Source organism: Symphodus melops (assembly GCF_947650265.1).
Source record: "Symphodus melops genome assembly, chromosome: 17".
NCBI classification, from domain to species: Eukaryota; Metazoa; Chordata; class Actinopteri; order Labriformes; family Labridae; genus Symphodus; species Symphodus melops.
In genome coordinates this window covers 5954891-5974586 of record NC_136707.1, presented here as the reverse complement: position 1 = coordinate 5974586, position 19696 = coordinate 5954891, and the positions used below count along the sequence as shown (strand labels likewise).

Below are 19696 nucleotides of genomic sequence, written 5' to 3'. Positions count from 1 at the left end.
GCCTGACAGTTGCTTCTCTTCTGGATTTATTTTCCTTCAGTTTTTAATGTCTGTGTATGTTCTCAGTCATCCAGGTCCTGGCTCAAACCTCAAACTGCTCTTAATGCTCCACAAAATTCAGCTTCTCTTGTTTTATGCGACAACTAAAGACTTTTGATATTTGGACACCACTGGTCTGGCATTTTATACAAGTGATCAGAATCAGCCTTGAATGGATTATCCAGTGCTAAATCTGTTTATGAAAAATTAACCTGCTGTTGATTTCCTAAAAACAGTCAACGTTTTACTCTTGATTGTTGTAAAACTATTTTTTACCTCCAGCAAAATATACTGAGATAACTCTCCAGTTTCATCTTCCAGAATAATTTTCAGATATTTTGGTGAGTTGAAAGAAATCACGAGAGCCATTTTATCAACCAAAGCTGAAGTCTGAAATTTGTCAGCAGAATAATTGAGAATCTTTACGTGCGGCTTTAGACTAATTTCACATCTTCTTATCTGAGCAAACAAACATTTTCAAACGTAATCCTTTGATGTAAGCGGACGTCAACACAGAAATCCATACGTCAGTGAACTGCACACTTGTGAACCAACATAAGAAACACCTTACATCTACTTCTAGTTGTCTTTCTGTTGGAGATTTCCGACTCCACAGTGCAGCTTTAATTGGCAAAAATATAACGACTGAGGAATGGTCAGCACTGAAACTCTGTACAAAATAATGCATAAAAAGAAAAATAAAGAAAAATAAAGTTGGCAAACTGAAATCTCACATTTCCAATGTTTTCCAGGTGTTTCTGAGGATGGGCAGAGTTCCAGCAGAAACATTTCACTCCACAAAGACCACACGATATTGGCCAGCTTGTTTTCCCCCAGCAGTCTGTCTCTACAGTATCTCCAAGAGGGGGCTTTGAAGACCAGCCTGTCCTTTGAGTCCACCTTGCACTTCTCCGTCTCTCCCTGCTTCCATAAAAACTTCTCAGCAACATTTGCACAAATACAGAAAAAGAAACTAATGTTTTAGTCAGCATAGGAGAAATATGCTTAGATTTTCTGCGCTCAAACATTCTTTTACTATCAGTGCAAATGAGGTAGACATGACAGACAGCATCAGATCACACTGAGGTCAGCGTCCTGCAGCAGAGATGGATGTATGGAGGGGGTCATGTGACAGGTAGAGGAAGATCAGCTGATTTATTATCCACCTGTCTGGATGGTTGTGGCTGCAGGAAGTGACCAGATGTTATATTTATTTTTTTCTCTACCCATTCAGATCGTGCAAAACCAAATAATAAAAAAAAGTTGAATTGAAAAGTAACACTAGAGCCCCAATGTGGTCAACATCACAGTAAAAGTAACTTAAATTCCTGCAGGAAGATTTCTGGATTGCCGTTTCAGAGATTAGCGTCACACAATTTTTTTTTTCTTAAAAGTATTTCTCAGATCAACTTTGAAGGGTTTTCTTTTTTTTTTTTTGCCCGAATGTCCCATTAGGACATCCGTACATTAGAGTACATCGTTAAAATTAGAATTAAAAGCTAATTGTGTGAAATAAACAAAAATATAATTTTTCAAAAATGAATCTGAAATGACATACATTTTCTAATGTATTAATTCAAACTTAAAAGTAGGTTTTTTTGGTGTGATTTCCTTCCATGTAAAATATGTAAAGTTTTGGTTCACTGATATTTTAAACAGATTCCCGTTTCTATTAAATCAGTTTAAGTCTTTGATTGATGTCACATTGACCACTTTGGGGCTCTATATAAGTTGCAGCTTACAGTTTTTTTTTTTTAAACCAGGGATAAAGAATGCAAAGTATGAAATAAAAATGACAACATGGCACAAAAACCGGTGAAAGAATCTGGTAATGTTATTCAGCTCGTTTGCAGACACTCCACCTTTTAATACTGGCTCAAAATAAAAAATAAAAACATTTAAAAAGTTAAACTCAGCCCTGCCCAGAACTGTCGACTCCTTCCTGAGACCTGAGACAGGAATGCTGGGAAAGGTAGTCCATTTGTCCTCCTTTAAAAACAATAATATTTGTTCTCGTGTGTTTCCCCCCCCCCCATAGGTCTGTCACAGTAACCTTGCGCTTATTCCCCACCTAGTGGTCAAAATTGGCAATTACATTTTAAAAACCGAAAGATTAGCATACGACATAAATATTACAACTGCAGTAGAGGTAATAATAATGATAGCATCTATTTGTCTGCATCTAGTACAAATTGGTATAACTCACGTGACAAAAAAATTATCATTATTAATCTAACACAGTCTCAAAGTTAGTGCTTTTATGTACACCCATAAGTACAATGCAAGTTAAAAGTGTTTGGACAGTGAACAATCTTCAGTATACCTGCTACATTGACACAGGTATCTTACATTTATAAGCATTTATATAAATAGGTAGTGTGCATGAGATTCATACAAACGCCGTCTGTACACAAGTTCCATGCACTGAAGTGTACTAATCTGTAATGTAACATATACATCCTATCTACAGATGCAGACCAAACTGTGGGGGAGACGGGTGGAGGTGTGGTTAAGCTGCTCTCACACACACACACACACACACTTAAACACTCAAGTTCAAGTGATCAACTTATTCAAAAGAAAAGAAAGAAAAAAAAAAACCTCTCTGTCCCTTTAAGTAAGTCTGACATTTTTTGGATAGAGTTCCTATTGGCTGTCTCCTCTGTGTGTAGAGAGCACAAAAAAAAAAAAAATTGGACTTCCCAGTAATCTTATAATTGTGCATGTATGTCAGTTCAAGTTTTCCATCAGACAAATTTGTTTGATTTGCTGAAATGTATTTACCGAAATGTATTTAGTATTAGACATCCTGCTTGGTCCTTTAAATCAAGACACCATTACTTGAATATCTCAGAGTGTTAAATCAGAGATTCCTAATCTGGACGAAAGATGTAAAGCAGAGTAAAAGTTTTCCATTAAATGGCAGCTATTAAAACAGCCAACCAATTGTTTTCACAAGCACATCAACAGCCTATTGCCTTTTTCTGACATCAATTTTTTTTTAAAAATGAATCGACAGAATATGATCTCTGTTCTTTCTTAATCCTATGCTTCAGCTAAATCAAATAAGCTACTTGTTTCTGGACACACAGGTTCAAAAATGACAACTAACGAGCTCACATCTGAAATATGTCGGACTGTTTAGGAAGAGTTAAAGGGCAGTGGTCGAGTTGTTAACAAATAGATGGCAGTGTTTGTCTTCATTGTCATTTACAGAATCTTATCACTACAAAGAGAAAAAAAAAAAAAAAAGTTTTGTTTTTTTAGATAACCCTACTGTTGAATCCGGTGTTGTCCGCTTGCCCCCAGCGAACCCGAACCTGCTGAACGTATGAAACATGTTGAAAGCAAAAATTGGGTTTTACAATTTATCGCTATTTACATAGTTACAGTGGTTATTAAAGCACCGCAGCCGAGAGGAAGCTTTAAAACGGTCGCCTGTCTTCCTGCTAAACTTCGAATCTAAACACCTGAAGGTCTCGGCTACACCTCGACCTGAACCTGGTCTGAAAGGCGACTCCTGCAGTTAAACCGTCTCACTATAGAACTCAATACTGTGCAATGGATTCACCGTGTTTGAAAATGAACAAGTGGACTTTTCTGTCCCGTTTGTCTCTCCTCGCTCACTTTGCAACACATGGCTCTTTTCATGTTTGTTGAAGATTTTTGCCCCAAAAACTTTTTTTTTTTAAACAATTGAATAGCTTCAACAATATTCCTGTGCAACTTTTTGACAAATGTAAGAGATTTGATTTCTTGATTTAATTTCTTCTTGTTTTCTTTAGCCGCTCAAAGGCTTGTTTCTCTCTTTTTTTGTGCATAAAGAACTCTTTGAGGTCCTCACGCGTGAAAAAGAAAAAAGAAAAAAGGAGATTTTAAAATGTACTCTTAAAATGGGTTTTCCGTTTTTCCATCTGTTTTCCAGAACCAATATGCTAAAAAACAAAACTACCAAACTACATTCCCTATCCCTGTTCTGAACAGGCTGAGTAACATGTAGCCCTGTGTGTGGACAGATCTGAGCAGAGAGGAGAAGTCAGCTGCTCTCAGGAGTAGGAGAGGTGAGAGCCATTAGAAATGTGAGAAGTGACTGACGTGCTCCGGCTGAGCCCTCCGTCGCTCCCCCCTCCTCCCCCAGGACCCCCGGAGGCCGTCCTCCTTAGAGGCTGGGGGCTGTTCCTAAGGGCCATTAGGTTGGGGCCCCTGATGCTCAGGTTCACCCCTCCGTATCCTCCCTGTGACGAGGATGAGGAGGAGGCGGAGGAAGGCGGAGAGTTGGAGGAGAGGGAGATTGGGGGAGGCGGGGGTGGTGGAGGCAGGAGAGCCAAGGACTGGGAGGATGCGTGGGTGGACATGTGGTGGTGATGGTGGCTCTGGGGGTGGTACGGGTAGTGGCCCCCTCCTGCCACCCACTCCCGCGGCCGCTCGCGCTCCCTGCTGTCATGGCTGTCGCGGTACAGCTGTGGCGTGCTCTGGTGGTGCTGGTAGTGCTGGGGGATGTAGTGCTGCTGCTGCTGGTGGTGATGGTGGTGGTGGGAGGAAGAGGAGGTGGAGTGCCCTCTGCTGCTCTTGTGCGGCTCGCTGTCCCTGCCGAGGCCATGGGACGAGGCGATGGACTCCGCACGGCTGAAGCCCCCTCCGCCGTGGTTCTGACTGCGCCAGGACGGAGTCGACACCGAGTTCTGGACGCTGTGGCTCCAGTGGCTCCCAGAGCGGGGGACTGGTCGGGAGGGCCAGCCACTTGAGCCCGAGGAGGGGCTGGGGGTCGGGTAGCCCTGGTTGAAGGCCTCGGCAGGGATGCCGCTCAGCGCCATGTTGCTGAAGCCGAGCCGCATACTCTCAGAGTCGAAGGCCTCGATTTCGTGCGCCTGGCGCTCCAGCAGTGTCCGGATCCTTTCTGAACGCTCGTTCTGCAGAGAGAGCATCTCCTCCTCGATCTGACAACACACATTCACGTCGTAAGTGCAAGAGTCACCATGGCAACCAACAAATGATAACAACACAGCTCTATTAGCGAAGCTAGTTTGGTCGTCAACACCAGAAATAGAACCGTAGAATCGACTAAAGACTGTCACCAGCCCTGAGAGGGTCGTAGGTCCTCCTGCTGCGCTCTGACGATTGTTCTTCCTTTAGACTCATCTGTGTGACCAAACACACCCTCAATCAGAGAGCTTGATTCGTATTGAGAACAAGGGACCCAATTACCTACTTTCTTTACTCAATGTGCAGACAGTGTGTGTACTTCAAATGAAATGACCTGAATGTGTTTCCCTTTAATACTGCAGTGTGAGTAGAAGCCTTTAGAAGTATACACGTTTAGTTTATGTTAAGTGAGGAGATTAATGTGCTTAAATTGTACAATACAATACAAAACTACTGTTGCCGTGTTCTGAGCCCTAAGCGGCATGAGACACGTCTGCCTCATGTGCCGTGTCCGAAATGACTCCCTATTCAATATATAGTGAAGAGTGCTGTCTGAGTTCTGAGTGAGCATGGTCATTCCCTATATAGTCAATCCAATGTATCCCACAATGCAGGCTCAACACATGAATGGAAAACAGTCAAACTAAGTCCTCGCGCTCTGCACAAGACACTTGGTACCAATTGCTGTAGTGCGACACATTTTTTTGTCGTGGGCGAGCTTGCTGCAGTTTTCACCGCTACTACTTCATACCACTGAAATTTGTTATCGAGGTCACGTTATCTAAACATACAATTAATGACAGTATTTCAATTATGCTGTAATTTAAAAAATGTATGTCTGAGTTTCAATGTGTGGTACCCTTTGCTCCAGCAGCGCCCGGCGGATGGACACCCTCTGCTCCAGGTCCTTGACCTCCCGCTCGTGCTGCGTGTCGGTGTGGATCTTGATCTTGCTCTGGTAGGCGTTGAGCAGCTCCAGCTCCTGTTGCAGCTGCATCCGCAGCACCTGGTACTCGGCCTCCTGGGTCTCATCCAGCCGCAGCTGTGGGGACAAACAGGGACGAGCATCAGTACCACAATCAGTGAGAGCTCGGAAAAATGACGTGGAGCTTGTTGTTAGAAATGTTTCTGTAATGACCTTTTCTATGTTTCATTCTTTATTTTTAAATTGATTTCTCCTTTGGATTTTTCCAAGTAAGTGCTTCATCCATCAGTCTAGTACATGAGAAAGTAGGAATAGCCATCAAATAAGAATCTCTAGACAACTTAAAAAAGTCTAAAAAATAAGGTTTAAATTTAACAACTTCATAGAGGGATATTTGTAAGTAAATTAATAAATTGACAATGTTTGTATTTTGATGAAATTGTTCATGTGGAGCAATAATCAGCTGTTTAAATAAATCCAGTTTCTGGTCTTATTGCGTGAAGCTATACGAAGAAAGCCCTGCTGCAGATGAGTTTGTGTCTGGATTGGATGTGTTGTCGAGGTGCAGGTGGAGCAGGTGGAGCAGGTGCACGGGGTTTCCTTGCCTTACTCACAGCCTGTGTGGACAGCATGTCGTTGATAGAATGGTCGTACTGCTCAGCCAGGATGGCCAGCTTACGTGTTTGTTCCTCTTTGAGGCGTTTAAGGACGGCCTTGTGGTCGGATTTCGGAGTGCTCTCCAGCAGGTGATTTCTTAGGGCTTTGTACTGGCGGGTCTGGATCTTACAGGTCTCCTGGAACTGACGCTTGATCTGGAGCTCTTTGGACTGAAACAATATCAAATAAGATCCAGAACATACCAGTGTAACACTAAGATATTAAGTGGTATATTTGCTTAAACTTGTATTGTATTGATTGAAAATATTAAAATGACTTCTTGACTGTTGATATATCAGGAATCTGTGTGCTGACAGGTTGGTTCCATGAGAGTCTCCACCGAGTCAACATACCTTGAGGCTCTTTGGCTGCTGCCGGACCTCCACGGTGTGTTTCTGTCGCAGCTCTTGTTCCCGCCGTTTGTTGTACTCCATCTGGTTGGTCAGCTCGGTTTGGTGCTGAGTTCGGATCAGCTCGGCCCGGGTACGCTGCACTGAGCTCAGCTGCCTGAACTCCAGTTCCTGGGTGGACTCGTGGTGCCGCAGCAGCATTGCGCACTCCAGATCCTTCTGGGTCTGTTTCTTGTTCAGGTCCTGGTGAAGGAATAACACCACAGGGAAGGGATCAACTGTGTCCTTGCAGTAGATGTAGTACTGCTGCAGTGTTCTTAGAAAGTATGACTCAACTATCCAAAGGAAAATATAAAAGTTGTTCTTGATGAATATTATCTCATAATAGATAGACATTAAACTTTTTGTGTTCACGTGGATTTGAAATGAAGGAGGAGCAGTTGTACCTCTCTGAGCAGGTCCTGCTCCAGGTTGTGGCGAGCCAGCAGCATCTTCCTCTTGTACTGGCGACACTGCAGCTCGTAGTACTGTCTCTGCCTCCGCAGCAGGCTGGCCTCCTCCTCCGCCTGCATCTGCTGCATACACTCCTTCTGACGGATCAACCACTCCTGCTTCTCCCGCTTCGGAGTCGACTGGTTCTCATTCAGCTCCTGTTTGGTTCAGGGAAGAGAACAGATGTGCAGTGAAAACCAAAGTAAAGAATCTGGACAGCGAACAAGAAGGAGAAGTGTGGACTGAGGAGTGAAGTGAGCTACTCTCAGTTCAGTATTTGTATACGTTTTATTTACAGTCTATCTATTGACAAGCTGTGATTACGGTTTCAAACTTCTTGATAGGCAAAAAATGTTTTTATGAGTTTATTGAAACAGGCTTGAATAAGGCAATAGAGCCGTTTAGATGCACTAAACATGAGATGTAACTGTTGAAACAAATGCTCCTCCTTTATCAACACTGTCATCACTCAGTGGATGTGCATTGGCTTTCACCTCTTTCAGCTGATCCTTGCGCTGGCGGTACTGGCGTTTCTGGGACTCCAGTAAACTGGTCAGCTCTTTCTTCTGCTGGCCCAGTATCTGCTGCTGGAACTTCTTCTCTTCTGCCAGAGCCGCTTTCGTCTGCAGGAGGACACGAACCAGCGTGCATGTTAAGAGGGTGGCTTGCAACATAAATGCTGATTAGGCCTTACTATGAAATTGTAACGTGTGCCTGTCAGTATCTCTGCACCTGTCCTCTCTCTACTGTCGGGAGTCATATCACTTTCAAGAGAGGCCAAGCAGGTGTGGTAGAGGCATGTACTGCATGATGATGTTTTATGTAGAGTACACAACAATGATAAGTGGAAAAGATAAGACACCATGCAGATATCAAAAAACCTCTACAGCCTCAAAAACATGACTGATCAATTGGATTGGCGTAGATTAAAATAGATCAATCAAAGCTGTAGACCGTGTGTCACTCTCACCTCCTTCTCCAGGATGGCCTGATGCTTCTTCACCAGCTTGTCGGCTTCGGTGGAGAAGCTGTTCCTCTGGTTCTCCAGCTCTTTGTCCAGCTTCAGCTGGTGCTCATCCATCTCCGCCTTCAGCTTGTTCTCCAGCCCCATCAGCTGCTTCTGGTGCTGTCGCCTCATTCGCTTGTAACCCGACATCTGCTCTCGCAGCGCTGAGCCCTGCTCGTGCTCCTGGATCTGCCGGGTCACCTGGAGGACACATGATCATACCATTAAAGAAGTCTTCTACTGTGCCAGTGCTTCGGCTGCTGCTAACTCCCAGATATCTGACCACTTTCATTTCTCTTGGACTTCAAGAAGTAACCAAGACTTAAAAAGGAAAAAGACCAGACATAAAAAGAAAAACAGTGTGCTGAAAATCTTTGTAAAAACTGCAGACTTACAGGCTGTTTTTAATCTATATTCCCCTTGATGGGCTGTTATAAATAATAATAAATAATAAAATGTTAGCCTAAACCACATTGAGATCATTTTATTGCACACACACTAACTCTGCCCTCGAAGCAAAACTTCCACTGTCTGTTTTGTAAACTAGATCAAAACTAAACTAAATCTTTTCATGCTCTAAATGTCACTACGAGCTGCGAGGAAGACGGAAGACAAATTTCCGAGCAAACTCACCAAAGAAGCCGTTCGGATGGTGGCAAAATGGTCTCTGTTGCGATAGTAGGCCCGGCGGCGTACTGCTGAGGGAGCCTGGGGCTGCTCCATCTCTGGCTGGTAAGGGTCATCGTAGATGTTATCCTGACCCTAAGAGGTTGGGACAGACATTTTGAAAAAAAAACAAAAAAAACAAATGAAACACAGATTGGTGTGTAACTAATGTCTCTATAGCACGCTGAATATGAAGGGCTACCGTGGGTCTGTGGATGATGGAGCTGTTCGAGGTGACCGTGTGCTCGCCTTCCTGCATCATGGCCATCTCGTTGCTGCTGTCATCGGAAGCATCAGCCAGACTGTTGACTGAGCTGCTCTGAGAACTGGCAGAGATGGACATACTGGGCACCGATTGGGAGCTCTCCATGCTGTTGACTGTCCCAGTCCGTAGCAGGTACTGCTCGACCTCCTGACACAAACACACACAGTACTCATTGGCATCATAAAGCTCTGTTTTTCCCTCTTAGTCTTTAATTCATTTTTATGCACTAGTATCTATAGTACAAACTAACAGCAAAGAGCTGCACGTCTCTAAATCAAATAGAAAAAAAAAAGGTTTAAAAAATATATATTGCCAAATAATAATTTCCAACACCAATTAGCAGTAATATATTTTTTTCCACCATTTAAAGTCACACAAGAACTTCATTTTATTCATACCACTCTCCTCGCATGCTTTGCTTTCTTCTTTCCTAATTTCCCTCCCTCTATATCTGCCTCAACTTGATTTCCCCCTCACCTCCTCGTCCTCCCCTCCCTCAGACACCGGGCCGTTCTGCTGGGTCTCCTGGAAGAGGATCTTCTTCATCTTACGGTACTGCAGATTGTCCAGCTCCCGCACTGCATCCTTGGTTCTTGCGATCAGGTCCATGATCACCGTCAGCGGACGCTCTCGGCACAAGAACCGATGCTAAGAAAGATGGGGGAAAAAAAGAAAGGCACAGAGACTTAGCAGAAGTGGTTTGTGAGTATGTGCAGGACTTTGCTAATTCCCCCAAAATATAGATTCCTCAATATTTATCCGGTGATAACACAAATTCATTCAGTTTAAAAGGATAGTTGTCATAAATGAGGCCTGAAGAAACCAAATGTTTCAGTTCGTTTTTGATCAGGATGTTTTTCATTCTATTTTTATGGCTGCCTTCTTTTCCCGGCTGTTAGATCTGATAAAGTAAAAATTGGAAATGTTATTCACTTCACTGTGAACAACGTTTCTTTCTCACTACCACTTATTGAGATTTACTTATTTGATCGTGTGTGTTAGTGTGTATTTGTGTGTGAGTTCTTACATTCAGAAGCACATCAGAGGTAGGCCGGTCCTGGGGAATCTTTTGTAGGCAAGAGTCGACAAAGTTGCGGAAGGAATCAGACCTGCAGAGAAATATGACATGATGTTTGTTCAAGTGGGTGAAGCTAAATGGTTGGTAAACAGTTATCCAAACAGACTGTCCTCACCAGTGATTGGACTGAAGGATGGGGCTTTCATTCTGAGCGATGTGATATAAGGCACTCATAGCATTCATGTTGAATAGAGGGGGCTTCCTCTCCGCTGTAAAACAGAAAAAAGACAAGACCTTCAGCGTCGTATAAAACACACAAACACGCACACAAGAGTCAGACTGCAGGTTCATACCCAGCTCTATGGAGGTGATGCCCAGCGACCAGACGTCCACCTTGCCATCATACTGGCCTTCATCCATTGCCAATATCACTTCAGGAGCCATCCTAAAATCACAGCAATGTTTCAGTTTCATCCAAGAATCTCAGCTCAAAGATTAAAAAGGATTTCCTTCTCTGGTGATATTTTTAGTTCTTTAACCACAATTAAATCAGTCTTATCAGAATTTCAATATCACAAAAACTTTTTTTTTTATAAAGGCAGTGTTGGTAATTTTCAAAAACTAGCATGATTTTCAAAGTCGCATCCTCACCATTCTCCGTTATTTACCCACCCTCTCCCCTCTGTGCTCCCTCAAAAGCCACGCCCCACATGCACAAGCTCCATTGGTCCAGAAGTGGATTTCAGCTCGTGCATGCATGGGGTAGAGAGGCCTGATTGGTTCATAACGAACGCCGACATTGGTCGAAATTTGCTACAGATGACAGATTGTTTTTGTTTCTTTTTCAAAGCGCGTGAAATAATAATTACTTTCAGGACCTAAAGAGTATTTCAACCAAAATCTTAAAAAAAGTGTATCGGGAGAAAATGACCTACCCTGCCTTTAACTGTACAAACATGTGTTTGCCAAATATGAGCTGAACAACTAAATGTAGTTAAACACAACAGCACACTCACCAGTAAGGAGTCCCCACAAAGGAGTTGGCGGGAGCCACGATTGAAGCAGAACCAAAGTCACCGAGTTTGACCTGACCGGGCTCTGTCAGCAGTATGTTGCCTGCTTTCACGTCCCTGCAGAACAGTGACAGTCACACACACATTCACTTGGATCCTGGAAGCTTTTTAAACAGTTTAGAGCAGATGAAACATTCACAGGAATGCTTGGTAGAATTTGTATCGTTACATGTGAATACATGTGACGATGTTTAGAAATAAGAAAGAGTAATGAAAGCATGAAAATAGTGAAGGATCAGAGTTGGCATGTGAGGATTGAGCTTGGTGAAAAAGAGCTCACCTGTGAATCATATTGTGGGAGTGAAGATATGCAAGTCCCTGCAGTGCACCATGGGTAATAGCAGCTATTTCAATTTCCTGGAGCGGCTTTTTGTGAACTGCAAAATACGAAAAGGATGATACAAGGAGAAAGTGATGAACAAACTGTGATGTAATAACATAAGTAGATAAGTGAACATGCTCAGTGTTCAACGCACCTTCAAGGAGGTCGGAGGCGGAGCCGAGGCAGTACTCCATCACCAGCTGAGGGAGAGAAGATTCAACATCTATTATTGGTGCTCATGTTACATCAATATTTGCATCAGACAGCGAGCCTTGTTGCCCTGTTGGACTGAACAGCTGCAGAGAGACAGGGCGTGTTGGGAGGAGAGAGTGGGGGAAGACTTGCAGAAAAGGACCGTGGTCAAGGCTCAACTCGCGCTCGCCACAACAAGGACTCCAGTCTCTGTACATGAGGCGCGCAATTAAACGGCGAAGCTATTCAGCGTGCCAACATTTGTTCAGTAATGTTGAGTCATATTACAATATGCCGTCTGAAGTAACAACACATACCCATGCTGTGTGCTCCTTCAGGTAACATCCCAGGTACTCGATGGTGTTGGGATGGCGAAGTTTCTGCAGAAACTTTACCTCTTTGATGATGTCCTGCCATTTCTGAAAACAAACACAAACCCTCTTAGTTCATCTGTATTTAAGTTTTTATTCTCAACAGGTTTAAAATTTATTATTGTTTTGTTTTTTTTGCCTGTTACCTCGTTCGTCTGCTTGCCACTGTAGGACATTTTCTTAATGGCCACCACCTCATTGTTGCGTACATCTCGGGCCTGTTGCAAAAAGAATGATCAGGATTAAAAACAAAGAAAACATTGTTCCTCAGAGACACCTTGTTGTCACAGAATTAACACAGACAGCAGTTACTTCAAGACGTTCTTAAAATTCCCCCTGCTTCAGTGAAATATTTTGTGGAGTCAGATTTTTTGCTCTGACCTGACTTCATTTTGAAAGTGTGGATTTCTATGTTATACTGTGACTTTAACTGTTAAAGAGAGAAAAGTCCATAAAATCAGGAAAGAATTTGAAATTTTGGGAATTCTTAAATCGTACTTTGTGTGTTTTTAAAGCTTTAGATAAATGTATTCTGAAACAGATAATCTATGGCATCTCTACAAGTGATGAGATTTGGCTGCTCTTCGCTTTGTCCTGAATGGGAAATGCGGATTAAAAAGTGTGGACACATGTTCAAGAAGAGGGGCCAGTTCTCCAGGAGAAATCAGGTTTCCCTAATCCCTGACCCTGATCACTGAAACGAGGTTTCTTCATCACGTTCAAGGACTGGAATAAGCTGGCTGTAACCCAGTTAGAGGAGGGAATGTGAACGACTGAGAACGCGAACTCATCTTTGAGGCCAGCACTTGACATGCTACTGGCATAATGTAGAACCGTTTAGTTCCTTCATTGTCGCATCCGTTGCTCAATGACGCCTGGTTTGGATTAGAGAGAAAGACTTTCTATCTTGTACATTTAGACCACTAGGTGGCACCAGCAGCTCAAGCTGATATGATCTACGAGCTGAGCACAATGATCCATTTGTACACTGAGCTGCATTACTCATTTTTTAGATAAGATGCTCATATTTTCTCAAATCTATTCCAGGAGCTTAATCCTCCAAAAAGGGCTTAATCCTAAATCCCAAATGATGCTGCTATCAGAGACCAGACGAAGTCGTGCTGCACTGTGATGACACTCAGGTCAGCAATATACCAGGCTGCCAACGACTCCATGATGCAACCATTGCTTCAACTAAAATATAAACTTCAAGCTACAACTCTGCAGTAGAAGTGATCGGTCAGGGCCGACTTCAGCTTCTTAGAACAACGTGCTCGATTTTCTCAGAGCATCTTCAACAGCTCACATTTATAGAATTTCTACAACGTAAGGTAAACGGTTATATAACCGTGGGTCAATGTATGATGCATTGGACAAATATATTGAGCTTGTGTTGTGAAGAGTATGAAATAAACTCAATCTTTCTAAACTCAAGAACTGATCTGAAAACAGCCCAGTGATTTGTTTTTGAAATCTGTGATTTCTCTGCCAAAGGCTCTTCTGTGGAAACATTTCACTGACGAGCAAAGGCATTTTTGTCACCTGGTTTCAGGTGGGCTGTTCACACCACAGCACAAACACTGACTGAAGGAAATCTGATACAGGCCTATGTGCCATTTCTCTCCGTCACATAATGCTACATTTATACAGCTTCATCCTGTTATCAAATATGCTTCTTAGACGCTCTGCTTCAGTGTTTGTGTTCTGCTTTTTTTAAACTGAGATTCTCGCCATCGTGGTCTCGGTTTTAAACCCGTTGATTGATTTTACATCAGCAGCCGTACCCCGAGAACAAGTCTGGATCATTTTAGTACCTGACCTGTAAAGTTTATAATCTAAACATCCCCGAGAAAAAGAATGACTGGCATCATCAAATTCACAAGTGGGCTTCTGAAAATGTCGGGAAGTTATACGTTTGAAGTTCAAGTGTACCTGACAAGCTGCAACTTAAATGTTTACATTGAAATTTGTTCTCAACAGTGACCCTTCTGCTACGAGTCTGCACTTGTCTTTAATTGATGCAAATAGATGCACACATCTCCTGTTTTTGTAGCACGGCTCTAATGATCTTCTGAGATTCAGACACTCAGTATAACACAATGGGAGGTGTTTATCCACCGCCCGGGATGAAGAATAAATTACAGGTGCATTAAAAGAACGCAGCTAAGTGCACAGATGTGTTTCAGCTGTTTGCGTCATGAGGTGGGAGACATTTTTGCAGATTCAGAGTTACCATATTCAACACAAAACGCAGATTAAGACAAGATATTTCTGATTTATAGGATCCCTTACAAAAAAAGCAGCCGTGCCTGCTGGATTCAAAGCACATTTGAACAGAAACACTTCCACAGAATTCGTCTAAAGATCATTTTAATTTCAGGACTGGAAACAGAATCATTACATCGTGTTGCTTTACACATGCGCAGAAAACTACCTTTGATGCAGTCAGCCGGGAAACGTCTACACTAGTGAAAGTCAACAGTAACAAAAATTAATGAGCATCATAGCTTTAATTTTAATTTAACTTGAATTTCCCTCGGGATCAATAAAGTATCTATCTATCTATCTATCTATCTATCTATCTAATGTCATACGACCCATCTATCCACATAAACAAGCACTCTGCGTCATCCTGCTTACTGGTGATCATGTCGGGAAGAAGCTAAGCTGAATGTAAAGACGCCCCAGGAGCAAAGAAAACAACTGCCACAAACGGTGAGACTATTTGATGTCCTACTCACAAAGTATACGGCTCCGAAGCTGCCATGACCAATCTCACGGAGGTCTGCAAAAAGCTTCTCCGGATCATCTTTGCAAAAGAGATCCGCCACGTCCGGGTCTTTCAGATTGCCCGCCCGTGCACTCGCGGGCATGGCCAGGGCCTGCGAAACAAGTGAGAGCACAGGTTAGTGAGGAAGGGAAAGATGTCAAAACAAGATTTCACCATGGAGACCATGGTCGTTTCTGGTCTACAGCGATTTATAATTAGAAGTCCTTCAGATCCAAAAATATGAAATATTGTAATTTAAATAACACATAACCAGAATGGGCTTTAACAGCAGCTGAAATGTTGATTCTTTTTGACTGATGTGATGAAAAAACTGGCAGTCTATTCGAAAACAATAGCAGGTTCCAATGTTGAGTTTTGCTGAAAAACAATCCCCGTCGTAAGCTGTATTGTAGACTCTGAACCCATTTTGTTTTTCAGGGATTTGCAGCATCTGTTTTCCACTTCAGCTGGACAGAAAACCATCTAATTAATGTGTTAAACACCCATGAAAAAGCATTCCTGCGCTCTGGTAAAGTGACCTATTTACAGAATCCCAAAATCGGCTTCCCTGATACTTGATGTGGAGCGTGCGTTTCTTAGAAACTCGACTGGCTGTTTTTTTAGAGTTATGATGGGCTCTACACCTCTGCTCTGCGTTGATAGAAAACGGCCTTTATCTCCCACAGCTGATCTATGTAGGACAGTAACCAGCTGACAAGTTATGACATGAACACATCCGACGGTCATGAAGAAGCTCTTCTGTTCAACTGGGAGAAACTGGAGAGAGTGATTTACAATACAAAGAGAAGGGACACTTAAATATAAAAGGCAGAGTGAGAGAGATCTAATCTGTGTGTGCGCGCGTGTGTGGGGTGACAAAACGTCCTCTTTGTCAATGTCTCAACCATGAAGGTCGCCATGAGACTGTAGAGAACATAATGCCTCATATTCTGATCTCTTAAAGGCCAACACGATGAATGAAAATTGTCCATGTCGTGATTTTCACATGGAGAACTTGCACGATTTAACACAGAGAAAACCTATTAATTCTACCATTGTTTGGTTTCCACCAACCTGCAAGTGTCATATCATAAAGATTAAGCGCGACCGCCGATGTTTTGTATCAAGCCAGTCAGTTGAGAATTTTAATGGGTATTTAACATGTGAATCTTTAGGCAAAACTGTCAAGTTTCAAAAGGGGCTGCAAACGGATATTTTCTCCATCAATGACTTAAAGATGGTTTTTCTATCAAGGCAGAAAATGTGGAAAAGTAAACACTGGTATAACTATTAAGCATTGAAATGACCAACAGCCTAAACAATAATGACCATCACAAAGAGAGATGAAAGGAATATTAAAATATCTTATTTAAAATGACCACACGCGTGTTGTGAAGATCAGAAGGCATTGGAAACGGTTTGCGATACAGTTCTTTACCAACCAACTCAAATCAAAGATGGGTAAAAATAAACTCAAGCTGAGCATCTATCATGTGACTAAAATCAGCCCCCTGAATGTGATCTAAGCCTACACACTGAGCCAGGGTTATTGACAAATGCAACATCCCTTCATAATGGGGTTAACATAGCTGCTCATCCTTGAGTGTCAGCTGGAGCCCTGAGGAGAGCCGGCAACATAATGAGGCTTCTGTGGTTCCATGAATGCATGAAAATGGGCCTCGGGCTCCCTGTTAAATGCAGGCTGCTGAGTAAACGGGCTAGTGAAGATGTGCTTGACAAGCAGACAGATTCTCATCGTCCAATTCTGACCCAGAGTTTCTTCAGAACTCAGTGAACCAATTCCCAATCTTATTTTATGTGATGGTGTTCGAGGCGAAAGCGGGAGCAGATGACTGCAGGCAGCTACTGTCTACAGTCTGTAGAAAAACAACCAACGTTTCAAATGTGAATGACTCAAATGTGTTGGTTTACCAGTTTGAAACAAACAAGCTTTTCTAAATATAAAAATGGGGCATCCTAATTCCCTTCACTATACCCCTATGGTTCTGATCGAGCCTAGTATCTTAAATCATGACAATTCTCTTCATGTTTTCTACATCTGAAAAGATACTGGGCAATAAAAAATAGTTGGATCTAAAGTTGGCATGCCCAGCCTTGGTTGCATTCATCAACTGAGTACTGTTAACCTATATTCTGGTACTTATGACAAAGTAGAATTATTTAGAAACCAAGTTTGTGCATTACGAAATGGACTTTAGTTTGAATAGCATTTTCTGATTCCTCAGCTTTATGTTGGCAAAGCCAAAAAAAAATCCATCTTAATCTCCATTTAGCGCGGTAACAAGGTTCCACCGTCATTACGACCTTGTACAGTTTGCATCAAGAACTGCATTATATTGGTGTCATGGTGGTTGTTGCAGAAGCACAAGAGGCACAATGTGTGAGCACAGCAGGAGCTCCTTATATACACATCGTACTTTGTTACTACCTCTAATGTCTGACCAGGGGCATAATGACTCTGCCCCATCATTCCACATATGTGTTACACATTTCAAATGAGGTGTAACAGGGGCATGATGTATCTAGCTTTCAACGAGCAAACTGTAAGTGCCATATGAAACTATTAGGTGGCAACTTTACAGTCATTTTCAGAGAAACAGAGGTGCTTCTTAAAAGTCTATCACAACCCTTGAATGGGTTTCCACAACTCCCAGGTGGAACAACAAGCTCAGCTTCAATAAAAGAAAAAGATGTGATGGCTGAATAAGCTATAAAAAGGCAAAGAAGAAAAGGGGAAACACAGTGACAGTTTTTTTTCCAAACGGAATGTGTGACTTGAAATTTGGTGGCTCAGAGGTGCTGAAAAACCATGATCACATGTCTGAAGCCAAAACTGACTTGGAAACAGTTTTGCATAACAGAATCTTCTTGTTTTAAATGCTGTGAGTATGCAATACACAATTTCACAAAAAGGTTACACAGAAGCATTTATAAGCTCCAAAAAGAACATATTAAAAAATGTAAACAAAGTTTGTCTTTTTAAAGAAAGGGTCTAACGAATATTTACATGGAATGTTACATTCTTATTATCAGAAGGAAACATACTGAAGCAATAAAAGATATCCAAATGCTGCCAAAATGTTTTTATGAGTAAATGTGAACTGTAACTTTTAATGCAGCCAGATGGAGGGAGCTAACAAGGTTAGAGTATGATAAAACATATCTGTGATCAGTTAGATGTCAGACAAGATTTCAATAACCAGCTGAATCCCTCCAGAGTTGTATAAAGGAGGATAATCGAGATGCGAGGCGTTGATTTAGAGTTTACATAAGCATTACATCAACCTCTTCCTCAAGGGGGGGAAACTTATTTAAACTAAGATGTGTCTGAGCATGGCAACACCATTAAGAGTGTTGCCATGCCATGTAAGAGAAGCTATGGCCTGACACGTCAAAACAGCAAGCTTTTCTAATAAAAAAAAGGGCGAATAATTTCTAAAAGATGCAACATCCTGCGTCAAATGTCAGTAATGTCTATAAGTGTTAGTTATATAAATGTTTATTATCGTTGATGTTTTGAATGCTCATAAATGTCGACGAAGTGAAAGCTAACTATACACGACAGTGATAGCAACATACACAGACTATTTAACCACAGGATGTTTTAATACGTCAAAAAAGCCGACGAGGTTTTTGTTTGTCTGAATCTACCTATCGATACGATTTTAAATGTATTTGTAATATTTGTCTAATTCCGGCTATAACTGGATAAAGAGGGATAAGACGATCTATTACAATGATCTGAGTTTACAGTTAGCTGGATATATGAACATTTATTAAAAACAATCTTTTTAACTCATGGCGTATACTACACAACAAAGACAAAAAGGGGATGACCGTGAACAAAAACTTTGAGATCCCATTGAACAGCTCACTAGGCTGGTTAGCATTACAGTTAGCCTGATGTAGCTTTACTTACCGCGGCTTATCGTTGTTCCGCTCGGGAACGAAAAACAACTGTTAGCAGCCAAGCTAGCGAGCAGTTATCCTCATAGCCCGGGTCTCCTCCTCCAAAGCAGATATCAACACCACGTTTGGACCATTGTTACTTCAGTCGCTCCTGATTCAATTGCGATGATTAGAGGAATAAAAAATAAAAATGACACAGCTAGTTTGGCGGACTTGTGTTACTAGCCTCAGCTAATTGGCTAGCTTAGCTTCGGTAGCTAACGTTAACGTAGCTCTTCTTCGGGGTGTGGCTGACGTTTCTCTGCACTGCCTCACTTTCTAGCATAATGCCCCCCTTTACACCAAGCTTTTTAAAATAAACCCTCAGTATCTTCGCCCCATTTTGTTGTCGGACTTGTTTCTTACACCGTTTTTTTGTTCTTGCTAAATACAAGATGGCACAGACTGGTGGGGCGGGACTGAAAGTGCTGACCGGAAACTGGTTTGTTCCACTTCCTGTGAGGTTTCCGTTTTACTAATAAAGCGGTATAAATAAATTGACCTAGATAATGGTAATAATCTAGTACAAAGCCTCTAAGGCTTGTTTAATAATTATTCTTACAAGACTCCTTTATCTTCGTCCAAAGTTCATGTTGTTCAGGTACATTGAGGTGCACAATTATTTGCATTTTGCAAGTATGCCGTTCAGGTCAGGGCT

At 42.1% G+C, this 19696-nt stretch overlaps 1 protein-coding gene across 4 annotated transcripts; it reads right to left on the bottom strand.

The window, feature by feature from the left end:
* Positions 1–616: 616 nt before the first annotated feature.
* taok2a (TAO kinase 2a) lies at positions 617–19485 on the bottom strand. 4 transcript variants are annotated; one of them, XM_079366781.1, is made up of 20 exons: positions 19010–19485; positions 15041–15181; positions 12446–12517; positions 12246–12347; positions 11891–11936; positions 11695–11791; positions 11358–11471; positions 10695–10786; positions 10517–10610; positions 10351–10432; positions 9801–9971; positions 9261–9470; positions 9026–9154; positions 8357–8593; positions 7881–8009; positions 7341–7544; positions 6898–7137; positions 6493–6714; positions 5822–6004; positions 617–4976 (listed from the first exon to the last, which is right to left on the bottom strand). In XM_079366781.1, the coding sequence occupies exons 2-20, from the start codon at positions 15170–15172 to the stop codon at positions 4086–4088; spliced, it is 3447 nt and encodes a 1148-aa protein (XP_079222907.1). In that variant the 5' UTR covers positions 15173–15181; positions 19010–19485; the 3' UTR covers positions 617–4085. The 4 variants fall into 4 exon arrangements, with proteins under 4 accessions (XP_079222907.1, XP_079222908.1, XP_079222905.1 ...); XM_079366782.1 differs by having other exon boundaries at positions 6502–6714; XM_079366779.1 differs by having other exon boundaries at positions 11695–11936.
* Positions 19486–19696: the final 211 nt, after the last annotated feature.

Excerpts from the sequence above, each read along its gene's own strand:
- taok2a (XM_079366779.1), bottom strand. The coding sequence starts at position 15,172 with ATGCCCGCGAGTGCACGGGCGGGCAATCTGAAAGACCCGGACGTGGCG. Across the intron at positions 10,787-11,357 it reads TTTGTGGGGACTCCTTACTG|GATGGCTCCTGAAGTGATAT; the intron begins GTGAGTGTGCTG and ends CTGTGATTTTAG. Across the intron at positions 6,005-6,492 it reads CCACACAGGCTGTGAGTAAG|CTGCGGCTGGATGAGACCCA; the intron begins GCAAGGAAACCC and ends TTGTCCCCACAG.